General features: G+C 38.3%; 2 protein-coding genes and 1 long non-coding RNA gene across 12 annotated transcripts; all 3 read left to right on the top strand.

The window, feature by feature from the left end:
• The first annotated feature begins 554 nt into the window (after nt 1-554).
• Nucleotides 555-4,106, top strand: LOC145478166 (uncharacterized). The gene is made up of 2 exons (XM_081456102.1): nt 555-640; nt 2,005-4,106. Exons 1-2 carry the CDS (start codon nt 555-557, stop codon nt 2,222-2,224), a joined length of 306 nt encoding a protein of 101 aa, XP_081312228.1. The 3' UTR covers nt 2,225-4,106.
• On the top strand, nt 2,036-24,038 carry LOC145477860 (TNF receptor-associated factor 2-like). 10 transcript variants are annotated; one of them, XM_081455749.1, is made up of 11 exons: nt 2,036-2,123; nt 13,622-13,746; nt 14,424-14,499; nt 14,662-14,728; nt 15,176-17,965; nt 18,412-18,463; nt 19,292-19,396; nt 19,637-19,801; nt 21,892-21,969; nt 22,082-22,171; nt 22,742-24,038. In XM_081455749.1, exons 5-11 carry the CDS (start codon nt 17,817-17,819, stop codon nt 23,768-23,770), a joined length of 1,668 nt encoding a protein of 555 aa, XP_081311875.1. In that variant the 5' UTR covers nt 2,036-2,123; nt 13,622-13,746; nt 14,424-14,499; nt 14,662-14,728; nt 15,176-17,816; the 3' UTR covers nt 23,771-24,038. The 10 variants fall into 10 exon arrangements, with proteins under 10 accessions (XP_081311875.1, XP_081311883.1, XP_081311858.1 ...); XM_081455757.1 differs by having other exon boundaries at nt 13,622-13,750; XM_081455732.1 differs by having other exon boundaries at nt 13,622-14,319.
• LOC145478181 (uncharacterized) lies at nt 4,125-11,022 on the top strand. Its single transcript, XR_014048201.1, has 3 exons — nt 4,125-4,187; nt 5,833-5,913; nt 9,337-11,022. It is a non-coding gene; the product is annotated as an uncharacterized LOC145478181 (long non-coding RNA).
• Nucleotides 24,039-24,139: the final 101 nt, after the last annotated feature.

The raw sequence follows: 24,139 nt of genomic DNA, 5'->3' as shown, positions 1-24,139 counted from the left end.
TGTAGTGTCCTTCGCAGACGTTCAGTCGGGGGAACTAGCCCAAAGAGCGTCTACGCGCAACGTTAGCCCGTGTGTAGACGCCTGCTATGCACGCGGACTGAAAGTGGAGGTCTGCATGCAGGCTACAGTGGCTTCGTGAAATATGCGTGACACAGACGTGTCACATAACATACCGGAAGAGAAGTCACGAAGAGGAGTGTTCGAACATTTTGACTTCCGCTGTACTTCTTTGTCCCAGGTCCCGCGCTGATAACGCCTTCCATTTTGTGTTCTTGTTTGCCTTTTCAACTCCTTGCATTCCACGATAAAGCCTCGGTTAGTTGTTAGGTTTCTAGGCATTTTTTCGTCGAGCTTCTTACTCATTACTCATAAGAGATGCATCGGGACACAATACTACTGTTTTAAACACTATCTTGTTTCGACGAACCACAAACATATGGATCTTTCCGTCGAATGAATTGTCTCGTGAATTTTACTGCAATTTGCTGTATCTGTGTTTTGGACATCTGTTCAACCTTTGAGTTTTTGATTTGGTACCATTCCAGCTTAAAAATATGTCGACACAAGTAGAAATAAGGGAAGAAGGTTCGTTCAAGCAAGCCTTGTCGGATGTGAGGAGCGATGCGTCCCCTACGAATTGGTAAGGAAACTTTACAATATACTCACCCAAGCATAATACAATCTATGGGCCTTTAATAACCTGTGAGTAACAAGCTTGTCGTTTTTGTTGTCAATGATACTTTTGCCATTACTTTTTTTTGGATTAATTAGGGCGGAAAGATCACGTATTTCCGCTAGGTAAGGGTTAAAATCACTCAAAAAATGCAATCTTAGCTTACTACAGTTAGCAGATTGCGTGACTGTCGTGACAAATCTTTTATTATTATTTATAATATTATACATGGGTATTGCGAACGATACAAGCTTACGCTTACCTGTTCTGGGATTATTTGTATATGTAGATTTAATGTTATATATAATTATTCATATTATATCTATTATCTGATGTAATGTTTTGCTTCCTTTTCACTGGCTGCAAAAACCCACCTCCAGGCACATCATAGTCAGCATTTTTATATCAACTGCTTACAAGTAATGTTCCATCCAGGTGCATTAATTACATTTACTGCCTGTTTGTGATTTTGTTGTAATTAGTACCAGTATTCTGCTCTTGTCGTGGCTTTGACAAAGGGCTATACAACTTAGCTTTCAATGATTGATTCAAGAGCTATCAAAATATTCAAATACATGTAGTCAGTTATTTATCTATTTATTTATTTATTACAATTTAATGGCAGATTTACATAACAACGAACAAACAACAACAACAAAAAATAAGCCATAAGGATAATTTGTAAAAGAGTTGCATGACCCCATATTAAAAGAAATCACCTCATAAAATTAAAATTATTAAATTAAAGTTTTTACTTAACATGTTCACAAAATGTCAAGTTTCTGTTGAGTTTCTTCGCCTGGCATTTTGAACAAGGCAGTCTTTATATACAGGTACATGACTGTACTAGAGCCTTGTTGTTTCTGTCAGATACTTGCCCCAGAAAAATAAGCTGGGAAAGTGGGAACTTTAATTTTAAATCAAGGAGGATCTTTTTAACTCAGTTGGAAAATAGTATGGCTAGTTTTCAAGTTGGGGAAAAATTTCACTCCCTCCTTCTCTCCTTCTTGACGCTTCCCGTTAGCAGAAATCTTTAAGGAGTGAGCACTAGCAAGAAGGAGTTATAGCAGTTAGTCGGGAAAAAAACAGCTCGCTCAGTCAGTCAGTGAGACAGTCAGACAGTCAGTCAGTCAGTCAGTCAGTCCGTCTGTCCTTCCGTCCATCCGTCCATCATTCAGTCAGTCAGTCATGCTAAATGAAAGGTTTCATCTTCTGAGTTAATATTTAACCCACTGAAGACAAGCTAGCCCATCTAAGCTTGATTTTGATTGACCTAATTGCAACATGCTTACAGCTCAGAGTGTTACATGTGCGTATTGTTTAATCTACAGGATGCTGGCAGCACATTGGGAAGGTAACCCTAATGTTATCTACTGCAAAGCAAGGGGAAGTGGAGGTGCCGATGAAATGACAGGTGCACTGGAAGACAGCGAAGTCATGTATGGCTTAGGTAAGCTACTGAGTAGACTAGATGGTCAGATAGGTGTGTTGTTTGGAACTGTAAATTCCACAATACAAGTACAAGTTTGTGGACTGGAGAAAGTGATATAAGGACAAGGTTTTACTACATCATCGTATTGCTGTTAAAGATTTCTTCAGGTTCTAACATACAGGTGTAAAATAAAAACAAATTCCAATTTATACACAACTTTGTCGAAGGCCCATTGATCAGACCTTGCTTTGGCAACGTGTTATAAGTTATAAAGCAGTAATGGGAAAATTAAGGTGGGGCAATTCACATTGCTTGTTGCCTGCTGTCAAAGATTGACAGCAGCTACATTTGTATATTTGCTACATGTTTGTACATGGAGAATCTTTCTTAACTGCTAAAATGTTGAAAACAACAAGTATCTTAAAACAGTGCCATATATGTGACTGTGTCTTTATCCATGTGGTTAACAGGAGTTATTTTTGTGATTTAAATAACTCTTTCTAAGTGAAGGTATTAAATTACATTCTACATGTAAGTAGACTCCAGTGTATTAATGGTTGGGTTAATCACGACCAACAATTTTGTTTGGCTACTAAACAACAAGAAACAGATTGTAAATTTATGACATACATATACATGTACTGTACTTGACCTGAAAATCATTTGAGAAACAGCACAGTTGGAATAGTAGAGATCTAAGCTTGACGTTTTGGAAAACTTTTTAGAAATTCAGTATAGAAAGCAGAGAAATTAAGTGGCATATTTAAAGAGTAAACAGCAGGTTGCTGCATGAATGATTGTAAATGTGGGAGTTGTTAATAATTCAAATAAGGAGTAGGTACTTATTATGAATCGTCTTAACAGGATATGTTCTCAAAAATCATTTCAATTCTAAAGCACGCGGTTAATGACAAGAGTACATCACGAGGGGAGTGCTCGGGAGCAGAACGTCGTTAGCCCCGTGAGCTGCACCTAAAATTAACTGCACCCCTGCGTCGAAGTCATCTGACAAAACACATGATCAGTACAAACTTGAAACTTCTATTTCTGGTACTGGCTTGATCGAAGTCATACTCGTGGAAATCATTTGTTTAGCACTCCCATGTCAACACCCTCCTATGCATCAATAAACAATAATGGTTGCGAGTGAAAATCACATGACGTAATTAAATGGTTAATGATAGTCATTGCATGGAGGCTTTCCTCGGACACAGTATAATGTACCATATATTATAGAGTCACATGAAGTAAGCAATATCTAGAACGCATACTGACGAATTCGATTCAGCTTGAATCGGTTCCCGTTGTATCTTTTCCATCGTTGAACTCTGACCGTCACGCAGTAGCATGGTTAGTTTTAAAAATGGGCTTTGATCACAAAACCCTTCATATGTCTAACGAGGACCATCGTATAAAAATAGCCAATGCAAGGTACAGATAGCAGCAGCAACAACAACAACATCAAGAAAAATTTGGAAAAAATAAAAGATGATGATAGATGATATACTAAACCTTGACTACAGATGAGACATGTGATGTGCACGCGTGCTGACTGATCATGACACGCGCATTTTTATCAAATAATTCCTTTGTGATTCTCAAATAAAGCAAAACCAAACAAAGTGCTACTCATGCTAGTTCTGATATGAATGCAGTGCAGCTTGTCTACCCTACGTAATTACCGTGAGTATGATTTTACTTGCGTGATTGGATAGAAATAATTTACTCAGATCTCTTCCGCATGCTGGTACATCCACAATGTACAGCAATACGTGTTTATGATACATTCTATGTACAGAAACCTAAAACTTAACTTCCCCTGCCACGGTTTCATTGTGTAGCGTTGCACTTTCGTCCTGCGTGGCAGACATGTCTAACACCTTTTGACCAATTGTATGTGTTGTTGTTTCTTCCAATGAAAATGCGTTGTGATCGTGTCTTCTGAGATTATTTTACTAGGGGACGGGACGGTGTTTACCAGGTGAAAGCTATCGATTGTGATTTTTATCGTGTGTGTTTTGTCTGATCTTTCTGCATGTTCCGAAACACATTTACAGCTGCCTTTGAAGCTTAATATTGTTGGTAAGAAGCTTTGTGAAGTGTGGTGTATTGTATTATGTTGTTTGTAGTAATGGAGTGAGTAATTAATGACTCAAGTTTACGAAGCCATTTCGACATGTTCATCAGCAATCTAAGTATTGTTGGTCGCATTGCTTTCAAGCGGCACGAACTAAGCTGGCACTAGTTTGTATAGTCCACACCGTTGTGTTTTGCATTTTGCAATTAAGATCTGCCTCCATCACGGGCATAAAGAAACGCTGTCATGCCGACAGAGCAAATTTTCACTCAGCTTATTACCACCTTGTATCGCCAAATGCCACCAAATATACAGCTTAGTTGGATTAAAAAATGCTATAGAGCAAAGCAAAAACAGTAGTTTCGAAATAAAGTGCAGGGTTGCAAGGATTGAAATTGGTTACAGTTCAAGAAATTTGAGTTTAGTTCAATGTCAAGAAATCAAGTTTACCATTCTCGTGACAGTTTGAACTTTCGAGCCTTTATTTTGTCTGATATTTCTTTGCATCTATCAGTATTGACATTGACTTTCTACAGATTTTAAAGTAAGCTTGAAGTAATCTCCTGGGCTCAATCATGAAAACAAATGTACAATATGTTTCCCTGAATGTTCTCTACCAAGCGCCAGTCTCTAAAAATAAATTAAAATAGGTCACCATGCTTGCAAAATAGATATGATGTACCAGTCTACCCTATTTTGCCAGGTCTTATAAATAGTACTATTCATTTATTTTATCACTCCACATTACATTTTGCGGTGGCGGGAAGGTAGAGTTTTTTGATGAACTTTGATAGGCATACATGACATTTTGAGCATAAGGAACAACATAATAAACAACTTATGCAAAAGAATCTAAAATAATCCAAATGACATGACAAAGCGTTCCTCAAGTTGTTGGATTTTAAGGTCTTAATTTGTGTCCACGAGTAATGATTTTGTTTTGGATGCTATTGAATAAGTGCAAAATTCTGCACTTGATGGGTTTGCAATGTAGTGCTAAGGAATCACCAGCAAATGTCCGGGTTGTAATTGTCCTTCTTTTCTTCTTTTCCTCTGTTGTTGACTGGCTTCCTTTAAGCTGTTTGTTATGAAGCAATGTTTAGTAGACATCCAGTGTATACAGTCATCATATGAGGCTGCTTCAAGAAGTGCTTGCCTAGGTTTCCTTTTCTATGCGACTGGTCCAATTAGTATATAATAGGGATACATGCCAATGCCTTGTCATGTCTTCATGAGACGGCATTGCCATTATCTCTTTGTGCCAGCTCTTGTGTGAGGAACATTGCCATTCTTGTTATCTTGTGGAGAATTTATTAATGTTTTGGGATACTTGGGTGTTTTGTTCTTTTAATGTGTAAAAACAATTAAAGAAGGGGAAAAGAGTTTGTTTATCTTCTTGTATTTGTATTCTCAATGATGTCTTTTATCACTTGGTAAATATGATGTAGTTCTCACCAGCCAAACTTTGCCACTAGAGATTCAGTCTGTTCTGTTTTGGTTTCATTGTCAGTTGAAATAGACTTTACTGAGGAACAGCTTTTAATCTACAAGGCTGTATGTTATTTTAAAACCGTCAGTCTAACTTAAAATATAATTGCATTTGTGTGATTTTGTGTTTAATAATAATGCTTTGAATTTCTGTTTTTGCAGTAATGCATGATCATCATGGGTTGGATGAGGGAAAACATACACAAACCAAAGAAAATCTTAGTAGAGAAAGGACTAGGGATGGTGAGCATCAGCCCTTACTATTATATGTATCAGTTGCCATGTGTTGATGACTTTTTTAGAGTTGTGTCTTGCCAAAATAATTCATTTTTTTGTTACCTCTACGTAATGGGTCTTAATTGTAATGGCCGCACTTTTTCAAGAATTTTAGGGCTTATGTCCTTATATTATGCTTCAAATTTTGTCTGGTTAGCTTATGAGTTTTTTCTTGTACACTAAGTACTCCAGCAATACTAAGAAGAACATTGCAAACCAAATGTGTTGGAGAAAGCCAACTTATAGTTTTGGCTATTATTTTTCAAAATACATCTTCGAACCTGGATAAATTAGCCAGTTTCTAATTTTTAATTCCTTTTCATCCCTGCTACAGTATGAAGGCTTAAAATTTAGCACAGGGAGTGTTTAGTAGATGGAGTTTCAAAATCTTAAGGAAGAAGTGATCGTACAGTACCACTTTGATGCATAGCTTAATATCCTTGTGTATCCATTAAACTAGTCAACAACCCATAGAACAAAATAATTTTGTTTTTAAAATTGATATAAAATAAAATCCTCAACTTACCGGTAGTTTGGGAGGTTCTGTGGTATATTATAGGTTAAGGTATAGATGTATGGCAGTGATACAATCAATTTTTGCTGCATGTTACACAGAAGATATCTGCATATCATATGTAGTTACTTAAGCATTTTTCACAGTGCACATATTTTTTCTATTCTTTGTTGTGACTCTTATTTAAAACCCCAAAAGCTGTGAACAAGACAGCTTGTAGGAAGTTGAGCTTTCTGTGTTAGGAAATAACAACCTTGACTTTTGACCATTTACAAAGTAACCAACAGCACTTTAATGACAAAACTGGTAAACCATACATGTAAAATTGCCCCTACTGTATTCTACATGATTGTATACTTACAGCCTGCAAAGCACTCACTTTCTTTCCTGCAATGGTTTGGGGCACAACAAACGTAAATGAATTAAGAGAGGTTGAGGAGTCGAGGAGGCAGAGCAAAGAAAACTTTTGCATGCCACAAAGCTTTTAGAATGAGCTTGACAGCTATTAATGTTGGACACTAACTTTCTTTCTAATGTACCCTTTGGGTAACTAGTTCTGTTTTTGTTGGTTCCCCTTGTGTCTTTTTAGTTGCCTACCTAGTAGACTTTTGTTGCCCATTAGCACTCATGAGAAAATTTCAGCTTGCAGAAATGCTCAACTTTATTTTATAAACTTGCCTTCTTCTTTTGGTGTTGCAACAGTGATTCATTAGGTGATTAATCAGTCATAGAGCACATCCCTCACAAGATATTAAACATCCATGAACTGTGCCCACACATCTTGATGAGACTCCACTTTTCTGACAAATAGACCCAGTGAAGCGCTTTTACTGGTCAAATACGATGAACCAACTGTCATGAATGAAAACATAATTCATGCCCTGAAGCACATCATTAGTATTGATATTATTGTTATTGTTTTTTTGTCATCATTGTTATTGTTTTTATTATTACCATTTTTATTTATTATTATTGTTATTATTAATAATTGTCTTTTTAACTATGTATTAAGGAGCTGTAAAAAGATGGCTCGATCAGCCTGTACCTGTAGTACCCATTTTGTATTTGTAATCATAGAACAACAAAACTCTTTCTCTGCCTCACCAGAGATCAGTCGGGGGGTAGCTTACAATCCTGACAACAGTGCCCCATTTCTTTTTGAGTCACAATAGTAAAACTTGTAGCCAAAATATTGCTGTACCGTGCAATTTGTGTGGAAAGACTTTGACACAAAAGTTATTTCCAAATAGTGTTGCAAAATGCATCTTTGAAAATTCAAGGAGGTTGTTAAGCATTTTATAGTGTTTTGAGTTCTAGGGATTAGTGCTTTTTATGGTTTACACGATCACTAATCGACTAGCCACTTTGATTTAGCAAGCTTTGGGGCAAGCTTCTTACAAAATTTGGGTTCATGGCTTGTTTCAGAAATGAGAGTCAATTATATAGAAAATTTCAGTGATTGATAGAGTTGAGTTTACATGTCTTTGACCATAATACTTCTGAACTTCTGCTCAAGTGATTTCCCCGAAACTTGGGCATGGTTTTTATTAAGTCAAAATAAGCTGGTTCCAGAAATAATATTGAGTAAAAGTATGCCTGCCCAGCAAAAGTTTTTTACTGGTATTGTTGTTGTTCAAAAAATGGGGTCCAGTCAAACACCAGTAAGAATAAAAATAATATCCCCAGTAAATGGAATTAAGTAACATTATCACTGAGTGAAAGACAAAATATTTCCCAAAATTTCTTAGCCAATACTTCAAAGCCCCAAACTTTGACATGGGTGAGTGTGCCCAGAATAACTGCAGAGCCATCTTAAGTAATGATGAAATGGAATCAATAGAATAACCATGATAAGAATGGTGTTATACTTTTGATACAATATTAATAACAAACAGTGGGGCTTGACTTTTCAAAATTACAGAAAAACTCAAACTGCATCCAGGGCCACCAGATCACAGTTTTCATGCAATATACATTTAAATAGAAAGGAAGTGTTAGCCAAATTAACTTTAACTAAAAATAACAGACACTTTTTAAATATAAAGTGATTTGCTATTAAAAAGTTAAAAACCAGTTCCTTTATATTGCTATATGCGAAAACATAAAAAATGAAAAGGTTTTGTCAAACACAACTTGATACACCACCACCACCACCCACATATGGTACTCTCCCGTGTAGATGTGGAAGGAAAACAACTTGTTTTCACTCTAAGAGGAATTGGAGTTTGCAAGCCCTGACAGCAAGCCCTGACAGTTGTTCAGATTGTTTTCTTTGGAGTTAGTGACAATAAATTGATTAACACCAAATTAATTAAGAGAGCACTCAACAAGCAAATTGATGGCATTTTGTTGGGTTCTTCATTAGGCCATTGTTTTTTTATCATGACAGAACTCAAAAGTGATATTGTTCATAAAATGCTTGACAGTGGCCTTACTAGTTTTATGGACGTTATTTTGAAGATATGCTGTTGATGGACAAACCAAATAAATCTGATATGTTTTACGGTCAACAAATTTGAAGATGACATGGTCCATTTCCTGGACATTTCCTTGAAAAGAACATCCATTGACATTTATAGGAAGCACACAAACACTGGACAGAATAAACGTTGGCCTCCCAAAATTGGTTGGGTTAGAGCCTTGTTGCACCAGGCTTCTTGTATATGTGAAATAAAACGTTCCTGTTAGGGAATGGCTTTCCTAAATCTGTGGTTTCTAATCTTGTGAGGTGTTTCAGACACACTAGCTTGGAACCTAGAACATCTTATCCCAATAACAACAAGACTATAAGTTTTAAGGATTTTAAATTCTAATGTGGGGTTTGGGACTGGCACTACTGGGTAAGTTTTGATAGCCTAATGATATAATTTTTAAAGCAGATGGGAGCTCCTCTGGGGGCCTGTCCAGGAATCCCCATCAAAGTCCCAGACCAAAAATGACATGTTCTTCATTACTTCATCTCATACAGGAAGTAAGTGATGTCTGAACAGTTTTCATTGAAGTGCCTTGAAACCAGAACCAGAGTATTACATGTAACAATATTACAAACAACACAACAAAGAAAGTACAGGATGCAAGACAGAGGACAGTGATGCAAACCCAAATGCAAGTTAATTTTGAAACCAAATTAAAAATTGCTATATAGAATGAGACGGGTAACTGCAATCACAACTGGTGGTTTGCTATTTGCATGAAAAATTAGCAGACATTAAGTTGAAGGAAGTGAGTTTATAGAGAAGTCCATTTCCATCATGTTAATCAAAAACTGGTTTTCTTGTTTAGGTATAGAAATGCAGTACGCATAATTATTTATAATTTTAATTACAGCAATATTACTGTTGTACTCTGGAGACGCAGTGGCGTCACGGTTAGTGCGCTCGTCTCTGGATCTAGCGGTCTGGGTTCAAGCCCTGGCCAGGGACACTGTGTTGTGTTCTTGGGCAAGGCACTTTACTCTCACAGTGCCTCTCTCCACCCAGGTGTATAAATGGGTACCGGCGAATTTAGTGCTGGGGTAACCCTGTGATGAACTAGCGTCCCATCCAGGGGGGAGAAGAAATACTCCTAGTCGCTGCATGCTAAGGAAACCGGGATAAGCTCCGGCCTGGTGGGCCACTTGGCTCGTATGCAGACTTTACCACCCTTACCCCTCTTGTACTTTAGATTATAATTCCAAAGCTCTTTTTAAAATCTGATTTCAGTTTCATTAGGTAGTTTGGTGCTTTGGTCCCAAAACAGCAGCCTGAAAACGGTCCCTGTAAGTTGACAAGCCCTTGTGTAGCCAGGAAGTTTCAAGAAATGGGTCCCCTCACAGAAAGTGTCAGTTTTCCACAATATTGTGGTGTCCATTGATGAAGTAAATCCCTTTCCATATTTTTAATAGCCTGGCCAAACCATACCTAGAGGCATTAGATGATGTGATCGATGAGGAGGAAGGGGAGTTAGAAGAAGAAGAAGGATAAGAGGATCAAGAAGAACAAGACAGTGATGATGAAGACCTCTACAGAAAGTTAATGGAGGATGAGAATAATCAGTATTTATTTTGTAGATTTTTAAAATTTTTATCAGTATTTCTTTCACAGATGTATTAATAAGTAATAGTTAAGTAAATAGAGGATGAGTCTGAAACTGTTTTGATTATTCTACATTTACAACAGCTTATTCAAATTAGCCCAAGCTCAAAGGCTGAAGAAAATATGTCATTACTTTTTTTTACTAAATGAACCACAAATCACTGGGTTGTCTGTGAATAGTTTTGTTGGATCTAGATTTAAGGGACAAAAGAGTGACAGAACTTTTCATCTTTGTTTTAAGAACCCAGTCACAGTTGTGCATGACTAACTGTGGCCACCCTCATTGGTTTAAATAAGCTAATCAAAATGCATGAACTAGGTATGGTGAAAATATCAAGCATCATGTAACCTGTTGATCAGTCGACAACTCCACCTCTTACGTTTCTTTTCATAATTTTGGATTTGCCAGGTTTGAATGGAAGCCATAAGAAAGTTGTTGAAAACATGTCAAAAAAATGATGAAAAAAATTATTTTGGTGGCCTGTTTTAGAAGTGTCCCACTGTAAATGCAATGATAAGTATTATATTAGTATGTCCAAAAGGCATTTACCTGTCAAAAATAGAATTTCTCAAACTAATTCTAACTCTGGTTATTTTGCCTTTGTAACAATAAAAATCTCAAGATTATAGTGGTTTTACAACACGGGCTAAAAACAAGCCCTAAAATATATTTTTCGAAAATGTTTGGATAAAGCAACGGTTTGTATCATCCGTGAGCATTGTAGATAATTCAAGCCAATTAATTCAAGGTCACAAGTCAGATTGTTTTGGTTCGCCTGTGTGTAGAAAGATCTATGAGATTCCAGTTGATAGTGATAATTGTAATCATACACCAGTTGTATAAATTCAGTCTAGCCATAAATAAAAAAAAAAGATTTGTAATCTTCTTTGTCATAACTGAATTATATTATTGAACTAGTATGAGGTCCGTGTTGGTAAAACACTGGTCGAGTTCTTCACCTTGCAATGTTATGGCGAGATCCATAGACTTGTGAAAAAAAAAAGAAATACCCATATCAGTATCCGACGTAAGTTTCATTCCATGTTGAATGCTAAATTCCTGAGGGGTGTGCCTACAAACGAGGACTAACAATGGAGCTATAAATCAATGAACATAATAAATCCCTCTAAGAATCCCCAACCGAAACAAGTGATACGTTGTTGAAGTATCACTGAATTCCTAGTTTTCAACCTTCTGCTTTCATTTCATCGTTTCTCCCGGTTAATAACAGGCACCCGTTGTAGCTAATTTCAGCCGATCCCAGAAATGCAAATCTTATTAGCAGTCAGTGCTCTATCTGATGACCATAACGAGTACTTTTAAGGGCATCAAGTCTTACATCGGAGATTCGGTGATATTTCTTTCTAAAAACAAAAATTGAAATAGTGTTCAACATAACCTGCCTCAGCACGTTTACGAAAATCTATTGGTTCCTTTCAGAGGTTTCTTTAAGAGCACTCGGCTAACCTCCAGGTACGATTTCCGTACAGGCCATACATTAATTATGTCTGCAACCATCTGAAACTATCACACTATACTCAAACAGCAATCGTGAAAAGAACGAGTCAGTCAAAAAATTGCATGCATAATTAATGTAAGGGGTGGTGCGAAAATCTTGCCAACCTCCCTGTCAAAATAAGAGAGCCCCTCTGCCAGTTTTGTCCGCATAGTATAACTTCAACTGACGGAATCGCTATGATAACGATGACGACCACAAAGCGCTTTGTGGTGTATTGAATAGGCCACAAAGCGCTTTGTGTTGTTTTGAATTGGCCACAAAGCGCTTTGTGGTGTTTTGAATAGGCCACAAAGCGCTTTGTGGTGTGAAAAATTGGAAAAACCAAATTCTTTCAGAAAATAGCTGTGAGATATTTGCGAGTCAACGAGCCGTCCAGTTTTCAATGTTAAATCCCAAAATAAAACACCACATAGCGCTCTGTGGTGTTTTGAATAGGTCACAAAGCGCTCTGTGGTGTTTTGAATAGGCCACAAAGCGCTCTGTGGTGTTTTGAATAGGCCACAAAGCGCTCTGGGGTGTTTTGAATAGGCCACGAAGTGCTCTGTGGTTTTTCGACTACTACTGCTGTTTTGTAAAGCAAAGTGAACTAGGAACAGTTAGAAGGCACTCCGGCCATAAAATCTACTCGACAAGTAACTTTCTGTAATAAATGTTCGATGCTACAGGAGACGGCTTACCCAAAAAGGTTCAGTCAGCCTCAACAAACTCATACTGAGAAGAGGGCTTTCGCGAACCGGCTTTCGCGAACCGGCTTTCGTATGAGTGACACTGGAAATAGAGAAATATTGCGCAGATCGAGTGGTAGTTTTACAGCACCGAAACCTAAATTGGTTACACTGCTTCTCAGGGATTTCGTTTTGCCTCTGTAATATCATTGAACGATCTGAACGATTTGAGGATAATCGAAGCGCGGAGTTTAATATTGGCTGGCCGGGAACACGCAGTTCGCAAACCGGAGAGCTGAACCACTGTTTAAATCTTCGATCGCACGTTCATGTTGAATTTGAAACTGAAAATACACTAAGCGGTCAATTTCCGATAGGAATCTTGTGAGGTAAATGCAATTCTTGCAAATAGTCGCTGCATATTTACGTTTAGAGTCACTCTAGTTCAGAGTAAAGACATACAAAGTCAACTACTGCTTCCGTACGCTACCCCTCGAAAAATCAATTTTGCTCGAAGACCGAACTGCAACGGAGTTTAGTTACCAGTCTTATGCTGCGTGTTGTTAGATAGAACGCATGATATGATTGGCTCTGTATATCACATTACGTCAGAGGACATGTCTGCCACATAGGACATAACTGCAACGGTACATCATTGTGCCCAGACTAGCACTTGGGGGAATACTGGTGCCCGAGAAGTCAAGCTTTATTGTGAGCGTTTTTCGTCTGCGTGAAAACCCAGCCGTGGATGAAAATTTAAAGTGGACTTTAATGTGGCTTTTTAATAGTGCTGATAAAATCTTTTTCATGTCTGCCAGGTCGTCCGTAGGTATACTCATCATCCAAGTAAGAACGCTTGATTATTTTAATTTCGTTTGTTACGCTTTATTCTGATCTCGGTAGGCTCGATTACCGGCCGCTGCACGGGAAAAGGGCCCTCGAACTGAGAGACCGGCGGAATTCGAGCCTAATCTCGCTACTGGCTTACCGCAAAACTACAGTAAAAATGTTTGCTGACCGACAGTGTAGTAGGCATCAACTAGTTACAGCTAGTGTGACTTTGACTTAAATATATATCCGCACGAATATCAAAAAAGCATGATAAGTTGGAACTCTGGAATATGTAATATCAGGATAAAAACCAACTTCTTGCGAACGAGAGAGAGAGAAAAAAACATTACACAGACTCGCTGAGAGACAGGCTGTGATCAGCGGGTTAATATAATATAGCTGAGAGTGGGGGTTATGTTTACTCAGCGTGACTAATACACCACGGTAATTGCATGTGACGGCCAAAAGTGACAAATATGCATGATGTCATCGTCTTGAAATTCGCTGGGGGTTCCCCTTATTTAACACATCGCAATGACATGCAAATTTAAGACGTCTTCGGCTGTGAATGCAATGACCATGTCTTTTTAAAAGTGACGCCTGAAATACGATTGAGGAGCTTCGCGGGCAACATGGGAAGCATCGCTGGGATATGGGCCGTCACAGAGCCATAATACTAGACTAATACTTACCGGTCATGCAACAGCCCGGTAATCCAAGGTGGCGCTTGCTTGATCAGAATTCGCTCACTCGTCAAAATACCCCTGAACGTGGGAGGATTTCACTGATTACGTAGTGTTTTACTAATTTACCGTGCTTTACCAACAATTATTTATCGATGATTCATCATGATTTTGCGAATTCTTCGCGTAAGGGTTACCTCGACGACCTCAGGAGTGTTGAATGTGATTCTGACCTCCAAATCTGTACAAGCAAACTACATCCAACTGGTGAGTACCTAACCAAGGTGCGGGAATCAGTACAGAATATCAACTAGCTGATATCAAAATATATATACTTTGATAAATGTATTATATCTTGATATTTTGACATGATATTTTGTTAGCTGACTTTTTGATATGATATCTACTTTCATGGCTCTTCTTGGAAAGAATAAGCACCGTGATGACATCCATTATATATCATGAAGGTCTGGATGGGATGCAAACGTCATCTCAGGTATATAGGTTAAAATTTTGTCTACAGTATTTGTCAGTTGTCGGTTAAAATTTTCGGCCATTTGTTAGTTGTCAGTTAAGTGGCTCTTATTAATAACTAAAGACCTAAAACCTCTCCTGCTGCACTTTCCATTCAACAAAAAAATTCCGAAAATTTCGAAACGGTGACATATGTATCATATTTCCTGGCCCGGGAAGGGTTTCAGACTATCCGGAAATTGTTAAAATTTTGACAAGCAAACCATGCAACCGAAAATTTCTTAGGTCTTGTTAAAATTTCTTTTTTTCAATTTTTCTCTCTTTTATAAAAGATCATACAGTCCATACAAACTGTGTCACATCAGTTAACCCCATCCAGGTCGCATTACAGTGTAATAGGCAAAAATAATTACGGCAGCTGAAAACTTGCACGAAATCTAGATAAATCTCTCATTTTATGGTTCTACAGGGGATTCCCCGAATTGTGATTTGCAAGTGTCCTCTGCAACTCTACGTTGGATCAAAAGTGATCTAATCTAATAGAAAATGAAGAATATATAAAAGTAGAGACCGATACAACGCCAAAGGATGGTTTTAAATTTGGTGTACTTTCGGCTGGCCACACTAGCCTTCTTCAAGTACAATGACAATTTTACGGTAAGAAATCAGTCTCAGTCAAAGAAAAAAAGCAAGAAGTGCTAAGTAAGAAGATACTAAGATATCTTTAGATGAGCCAGCAAAAATGTGTCGTGAGCAAAGGCACGCATGCACAGGCAACCCAAGCTCACGTTCTGATATTGTGAATAAAGCGAGTTTGTTTGGGATCGGACCCTGTCATTTCAGAATGTATAATTTCGACTGTTTTGTGATTAAAAATGGACTTATCTTTTGCTGTGCAGATTAAAAAAAGGGATTTTGGCGATTGTTACCTCGTCGACTTTTACTCTTTGAGGTGAAACGGTTCGGTCCCAAGCAAATGCATCAGTCAAATCCAGTAGTGTCTTCCCCCGGGCCAACCCCCGGGCCAACCCTCGGGCAATAGCAATTTATATAAAATTAATAAAAGAACAATGGCAAAATTTCCGGGGTGGGACAAATAAATGGGTCAAATGCGCCAAGGTCACAGTCATGAGTCATGATTACGTGAGCTTGGGCTGCCTGTGCTTCATGTCGTCATCACGCTTATTAAAAATTTGCGGTGTAAGCAGTTATATCAGAAGACTTCGTGAGTTGAGATGCTCGCACTACCTGTAGAGTTTAAGGGAAACTATTCATTTTATAGTCGTTGTAGATGACACTGGAAAGGTAAATATTCGCCTTCATTCTTCACAAATATGACAACGACTCTTCACGACACAGGAGTATAACTGAAAATTACAAAAAAAAAAAAATAATAATAATAATAATAATTATAATGTTATTGATAATATTGACTAGTCATAATTATTGATGATGTATTGAACCTAAACTTATGGGTCATTACTTAGATAGCAGGTTTACCCAATGCTGACGTTCAATATATGCATTTAGGCCACATGATTATCTCTTTATGAATTCGAATTCGTTTGATTCGTTATTCTTTGATGATCAATATGCAATAGTACCATACTTATGTCATGTAAATAACAATTACTCACCACTTAGCCATTTTTAAATTATAAGCGCTTAAATCTTTAAATTGAGGGTGTTTTTAGCAGGTTGTATCGTTGCTATAGTAACCCTTTATGCTATTGCTGCAGAAGACGACAAACGTATCAAACCACCAGAGATTACTTTAATCTTTATTGTAGTTGATTAGTAGATTCTGAAGAGTGGATCTCTGTGGCTTGGAAGAACTAATACGATGAAGTTTGCCATTGAATGTTCGCAATACTGACGCTGATCGCAACTGAAATCGAAACCTAAAATTCTAGTCCTAAAACGCACTATTCATGAGCTGCCATATACAGGAAAACTGCAATCGCTAAACTATGTAATTAAGACCACAGAGAAACATAATGAAATAATCACGCATATTTCTATAATCACGCATTGTTCAAAGTCACGCATTCTTCGTAAATCACGCGGGCTGTCCGTGTTCATGTTCATAGATCACGCAACGAAATTAGAACTGTTCATAACAGCTATAAAGATGACTATCAACTCGGTATGATTGGACCTTAGTGTGATAAAATTATTTAGCATCTCTTGATAAAGTTTGGTAGTATTGATGTGGCAAAATAACTGCTTGAAGGTGCTAAAAACTGTAAATGTTGCCAACACATACCTTATGAATAGCTTCACGATTTTCTGGATTGCAGTGCCGTGCGTAATATGTATGGGTTATTGACCAAGCTTGTTCGGTCAAGATGGCTGGATATTGGCCAAGTTCTTTTTTTGCGTGTTTATGGACCGAGACGGGGTCGAGGTCCATAAACTCGCAAAAAAAGAACGAGGCCAATATCAAGCCATCTTGACCGAACAAGCTTGGTCAATAAAGGATTTATTATATGGCTTTCGGGGAAATTTTTCTTGCGGGACACGGCGGGTAGTCCCGAGCGGGCAAGATAGCTCCATCTTGCCCGCTCGGGTAGCCAATCACAGAACAGGATTTGATTCATCTTGCCCGCTCACGGAGCTAGCCATATAATATCCTCTATTTACACCCATACTAAAATATATATCGCCCGGATTACCTGGCCTTTGGCCTAATATGCGAAACTACATGTCATTAAGCGCAAGGCGATACTTCTCAGTTGAATGCTGTGAATTCGCATTACTAAGTTGTAATATTTTTGTGATGGAAAGAGGTTTTGAAAAACCATTCGTGTTTAATGCTTTAATTTGAGAGTAGCTTTCTGTTGTAGCAGTTTCTCCTTGCCCCTGGTTGAACATAGTGTTTTAGACATATTTCTAATGTTCATCACTAATCTTGTTCCGTCCTCCATCATCCCGTTGGGTTGCGGAATGCAATAATTTGCTGAGCAAAAGAAATTTAATTATCGTAAAAACTCTTATTCTTAGGCCGTTCACTTCTGAGGATGTATGTTGAAGCATACGAAACATCAGACCATTAACCAAATTTTTTTGCAACTGTTTTCTTTCACTTATGTCGTCTCGGCAGTTGAGCCATGCCTGGATACAATTTGGCTCCCATTGATCGATCAGGAATCGATAAAAAGAACTTGTGCCCTAAATGCGACGGACTTCTTAGAGAAGCTGTGCAGACCATAGCCTGTGGCCACAGATACTGCAAAACGTGCGTGGATACTATACTAAGGTAACCTTATTATATTAGGTCATGAGCTTTTCCTTATTTTGTCTCCTCACTGCTCCCCCTCCTTTTAAGCTTTACCGCCAACCAACTTCTTTATATAACTGATATTTAATTTTACTCAGCTCGATTAGCTGTTAAGTTACTCTAGGTGAATTTGCCTAATTTTCTGTTTTGTAATGAGCAATGTTAGCTCCACGTATGCAAGAAACTAAACGGGAGAAGGGCACCCAGGAGGGTTGCTAAAAAAAACACAAGAAGAAAAATGCTATTCAGTCTTGGTCTCTGACAAATTATTGTCTTTGTCGTGTAATATTTTGCAGTACGTCGGCTATTGAAAAAAGGAAAAATCAGTGGCTAGTACTTAGCTAATAAGTAAACGTGATTACTTCTAATTACATCATCGATCCCTTCTCGATTTACTAATTGTTTCCTTGTGTATTTTGCCTTAGCCAGGGAGTTGGAAAATGCGTCATCGATGATTTAGCCATTAGACGTGAACAGGTCAGTTCATTGACGTCACACGCCCTTCAACTATTCAACCTGTGTTTAAGCTAAGTAGCCCTTTTCACGGTTACCTTTGTTCATTTGCATTACAATAAAATCTAGCATGTATGTGAGGCAATTTCGGGCTATTGTGTAGTTTTAGCCCGAAATTGCCTCGCATCCACGTTGGATTACATTGTAATGCAAACGAGAAAAATGAACCGTGAAAAGGGCTATTAGCCAACCTCGTTCCCAAGCTCTCTCTATTTTGCCCCCTTGACTCGGGTCTGGTCAGAAACTTTTCATTGTGGGTAAGGTCAACTAAATATGTCTTTCGCGATCTGCATTGAAGAGAATTCAGGAAGTGCGGTCGCTAACTACCTACGGGCAATAAATGACTGTATACCTTTGAAAGTTCAGCTACATTCAAATCTTCATGCTAACTTGAGTGGACCAAAATCAAGAGAACCATAATCTCTTGACAAAATAAATTAAGGGAAAAACTTTTCTTTCAAGAAAATTTATCCAGCTTAATCAAGCATATATTTCACTATGATTTGAATTAGAGGCGATTGATTTAAAACCGGTTTCGTTGTTTCTTGTTGCGTGGACATCAAACACATCGTTCGCTATTGACGGTGATTTTCAATTACCATTGATGTAAAATAATTCTTGATTACGCCAACAAAACGCGTTACATCTAAGTCCAGATATAAACTTTAGTTATACGTACATAAGTTTGATCGGCATAATGCAAATATCCTCAACAGGCAACACTCTACCGAAAATTGGTCAAACAGTTCTATATATAATATAATGTCATTTACATTTTGTTAACGCCTAAAGGTTTTCTTGGACCGCTTTGTGGAGCGAGAGATCCAGTCATTAACTCTTCACTGTGTTAACCAGGAACAAGGTTGTGAGTGGAGAGGCGAGCTGAGGAAACGAGAGGTGAACTTTGTGAAGTAATTTTTTAACAGATGCGCGACGTGATCGCGCCTATAAATATTCTATTGCGAAAAATCCCCCATTACTTGTTGACGGTATTAATTGTGTACTGTTCAGTTAACTCAAATCCGGTTCTTATCATACAATTATATGCACAATAAATGTTCCGTAACTTATTGTGCTCATTAGATTTTAATTACTGGCAGCTTATGTTTGATTCCCAACGTATTGCGTTATTATCAGGTTCATGACGCTGTCTGTGAGTACGTTAAAGTAGAGTGCGTTCATTCGGGATGCGGTGAACTGGTGACCAGGGCAAAGCTCGCGGAACATCTCGAGCAGGCTTGTCAGTACAGAATGGTAACATGCGAGTACTGCCAAGCTCCTGTCGTTTTTGCAGATATAAAGGTAAGCTAACGCCGGAGGTAAAAAAAAAACAAAAGCAAAAAACTAAAAAAACAAACAAACAAACAAAAGAAACATAACAGCAAATACACTACAGCAAATAGCTAGATTGCATTTTCATAGAAGGCGAAAAGTCGTGCAAATTATGGGGAAGGTATATATAATATTAAGCTCTCTCAGTTTCACACACCTGATGACCACTACCATGACCTGATGTTAACATTATCTTCATGTGGAAATATTTTAGCTAACAGACAAATTCGGCTAACTCACGTGACTTGAAATGGGTACAACAACAACCAAAACAAGTGCGTTCGTATTGACATTTAGAGAAAAATAAGCCACGATTCCGCGGTTTTGTTGTACCGGAGACTGTCAGAACAGCTCCGCTAACCGAATCGATCTGTCGTTTCACGGGTTTCAGTTAAATTTTAAATGTCTCTTCTCTGTTTGGATCGTGAAAATGAAAAGAGACCCACGATATTTCAAATTCAGTACTGCAGCGAACACTTCATCAGAAGATTTTATTAATCCTTGCTCTAGTAAAAATCGATTGAAGGCCGATGCAGTTCCTTTTTTTGGTTCGTGGGATAAAGATAAGCAGGAGAAGGTCCAAGCGGTGAAGAGGTACGCTTCAGAAAAGATGAATCAAAGCAGAAAAGAAAATCAAGCAACGGATCCGGCAGCATCTGAAGGAGAATGTGTCACGTTGGTCTCGACCAGGACGGGCGAAGAAATTATTTCTCGAAAGGCACAAACATCTTGCGGATGAAATCTGTGGTTAATTAGATGAACATCTTAGAATTCCCTGATTACATAATTTTTCTGTATTCCACCTTCTTTCCGAATGCACAGCCCAAAGAAAGAGGGCAAATTTATTACACTTTTCACTGGATTTAACAGTCATGGTGAATTCATGAATATTTTACAATTTCTGTTGCCTAATCTATATAGAAAAATGCAAATTTACTGGGATACTGCAACAAAAAATCAAGTGTCATCAACACAGAGAAACCGCTTTAGAAATATAGCAAGACTGGGGTAGTCTTGTAAAGATTGCATCACTCGGGATGCCTTTGATATTAAAACATGAATAATCAATCAACCGGAACAATAATGCAAATACATGATTGCAGTGTCCACTGCTTCCTCCCTTACACGAAGAGCGTTTAAAAACTTCTGTCCTGCCATCGCTTTCCCTGAAGATTACGGCTAAAATGAGGCTTTTCAATTTTTCTTAGAGATCTTTAGCAATGTGCCTTTACATGGAAATCCTCCAACTGCTGAAACGTGAAACCATCGTAAACATACCCTTCCCGAAAGAACTTATATCTTTCTCCAGCATTCTTTTTCCGCCTTGCTCGAGCCGCTAAGACCATGTTCGTTGTGCCAAATTTTGGAAAATTTCTCGAGTATTTTGACCATTTCTATTCTTTATTAAATTAACAACTACAGCAACGCACAAAATTAACACGACAAATACAAGTGGCTGCAATAATAAAGAAAATGTAAGGGAGCCTCGTTTTCACGCAATGTAAACACCCAATTCAGTGTCACGTGTGTGTTAGCCGAATTTGTCTATTGTTTGCTTATGCGATACCATCTGTTTCACAACATCAGCCTTCTCTTTACGAACCTGCCAAGCTAGCTCGGTACATTTAAAGATACCTTTCACTTTGCTAGCTTATATATATATTTGCTAGCTTATCTATCTATCTATCTATCTATCTGTCTGTCTGTCTGTCTCTGTCTGTCTGTCCGTCCGTCCGTCCGTCTGTCTATCTGTCTGTCTGTCTGTCTGTCTGTCTATCTATCTATCTATCTATCTATCAACCTAAAGTTAGCTTTTAATTGGCATTAGTAATGATGGCATGAACATATTGTACTGGGCCGGGTTGTTGTACTGATCTGTTGGTCCTTCTCAAAACAGAAGGACCAACAATACAATCAGACTGAACCTCATCGAAAAGTTACAAAACTAAAATTGAAATTCGTGCTAAACCTGGGAACCGTTAGCTTAGTCGAGCTTTGACTAACCCGGCCCACAATTTGATAGCTAATACAGCAATTGATCATTTTTCTTTCTTGTACAGAAACACCAGGAAACGCAATGTCCTTCGGTCTTGATTGTTTGCCCAGAGTGTAACAGGAAGGACATTCCTCGTGCACAGGTGAGCTCATCGCCCATTTTAATTTACTAATTTTGCGCCAAGGTGGATACGATTGCGTTTTGACGTTTTTTAATGAAATTATTTTATCTAAATTGTTTCATTTACCTTCCAGATATCTGCTCATCTTGATCCAATGGCCGGAGACTGCGAAGAGATGCAAGCACCTTGTCCATTGACGCAGATTGGATGCTCTGAAACTAAAGTCTGCTTGTTACTTTTATTTTGATTTGTCAATTAACCAATCACACCTCCCTATGGTACATGTGAGGCCTTTCAGAAAATTTTGTTCTCGAGTCCAACGATTACTTCTGACAACCTGCTGTTTTACTGCGAGTTTTTCTAAGTCTTGAAGTTAACATTCAGCCTACTTATAAATGATATTAGAAAATGAAAGTATTAAAGTCGCGGACGACTTCTATTCACGATTTCAGTCTGTAGTATCAGAAAACGATCGCGTACTGAGTAAGCGTAGCGAACTGGGGAGCGAGTCTTCGGATACAACTCAAGGAGTCAATAATTAAACGTGTAAAGCATTTTCCATGGTGGAATTTGTTTATTTTATTGATTTTTTTGGTACTGAGATTTTTCTCGTGCAAGGATTACAGCAAAGGGAAAGTAGACAAAACTAGTTATAGATTTAAGTTTGAAATTAATAAACGCAAAACATTAGAGATAAGAAATTATCATTAATTGCATACATTTTACATTACATTACCTCATTGTACATAAATTGTGCTGATTCATCTCCTTTCTTTCGTTATCCATTTTCTAGATCATGAAGCCGCAAGAAAGGAGGATTCATGAAGAGAGTGCCAGTGCTGCTCACATGATGCTCCTCTTTCAATCAGTCATGCAACTCTTCTCTGTGGTTGGCAGAACCTTGCAGGGTTCCAATCGAGTCAATGTCAGAGAGTTGAACTTACCATCTCAAGAAGAATTGGAGAGATGCGTTAAACAAGTGGAGAACGCGTTGAAAGAGAACAAAGAGTTGAAATCAAAATTGTTGCAGCAAGAAAACCGTATTCGACAGCTGGAAGGCGCAAGACAGGGAGAGCCAGTTATTGCAGGCTCAGCATCGGGGCAAGAATCAACGAGGGAGCTATCCCGGAGAATTGATAACGAAGAGGCAAAAACAGCTGACCTAGAAGTTCTCATCGTTGAAGGGAATCGGCAAAATGAAGATCTTCAGCGGCAAGTTGCTACCTTAGCAAGAGGGCAGGAAAGTTCCAAGGAAACAATAAACCGCTTACAAAGGCAGTTTGAGTCCGTAAGTCACTCGCTGGCTTTGCGAAATGTTACACTAAGTGATTTGGAGGAATATGTCCGACAGCAGGATGTATCCAGCCACGACGGAATCTTATTATGGAAAATTTCCGACTTCACTAGGAGAAGACAAGATGCACTCTCTGGAAATCAGGTGTCTTTTTACAGTCCGTGTTTCTTCACCAGTCGTTATGGATACAAGATGTGCGCGCGCATCTATTTAAATGGCGACGGCATTGGCAAAGGAACTCACATCTCGATCTTCTTTGTTGTCATGCGCGGTCAGTATGACGCTTTACTCCGCTGGCCATTCAGACAGAAGGTCACCTTCATGTTATTAGATCAGGATAACGTTGAACACGTGATCGATGCCTTCAGACCTGATCCCAGCAGCTCCTCCTTCCAGAGACCAAGAAGAGAAACCAACATCGCCAGCGGATGTCCCACCATCTGCCCTCTATGCGAGTTAAACAACCACGCCTATGTCCGAGATGACACCATGTTCTTGAAGATTATTGTTGACACCACAGATCTGTGAAGCTATTACGATCTCGTAGACTGGTCAAAAGTACGGTTTGCTGATATTAGAAACTCAAGTACTACAACTACACATTTCCCAATGCATGTGATTTGAATTATGTCAACAGACAAAGATAAAGGCCGGTATACAAAGTGTATGCACGTCTAAGTCAAAACATTTGAAAAGTTTGGTGTGAACCGCAAAACAATCAGAAGTAGATCAGAAGTGCTTTACTGAATCGAAAGGAACATTGTATTACGAGTGATAATCAATATTGTTCGAGAGGAAGGACAACAATGTTGATAGCCTAAAATACGAAACAATCATGAAGGTTATCAGTAGTTTTAAACATTTACTGGAATATCGCAAATGGCCCTGGCCTGGCCC

This window comes from Orbicella franksi, chromosome 1 (genome assembly GCF_964199315.1).
Source record: "Orbicella franksi chromosome 1, jaOrbFran1.1, whole genome shotgun sequence".
In the NCBI taxonomy this organism is placed as follows: domain Eukaryota; kingdom Metazoa; phylum Cnidaria; class Anthozoa; order Scleractinia; family Merulinidae; genus Orbicella; species Orbicella franksi.
Note: the sequence above shows the minus strand (reverse complement) of the source record. Positions and strands in the feature narration are given on the sequence as shown.

Bases quoted from the DNA above. Each gene is read 5' to 3' on its own strand.
- LOC145478166 (XM_081456102.1), top strand. From the start codon at position 555: ATGTCGACACAAGTAGAAATAAGGGAAGAAGGTTCGTTCAAGCAAGCC. The intron at 641-2,004 runs GTAAGGAAACTT...TTTAATCTACAG, and splicing joins GATGCGTCCCCTACGAATTG to GATGCTGGCAGCACATTGGG.
- LOC145477860 (XM_081455749.1), top strand. From the start codon at position 17,817: ATGCCTGGATACAATTTGGCTCCCATTGATCGATCAGGAATCGATAAA. The intron at 21,970-22,081 runs GTGAGCTCATCG...TTTACCTTCCAG, and splicing joins AGGACATTCCTCGTGCACAG to ATATCTGCTCATCTTGATCC. The intron at 22,172-22,741 runs GTCTGCTTGTTA...TCCATTTTCTAG, and splicing joins TTGGATGCTCTGAAACTAAA to ATCATGAAGCCGCAAGAAAG.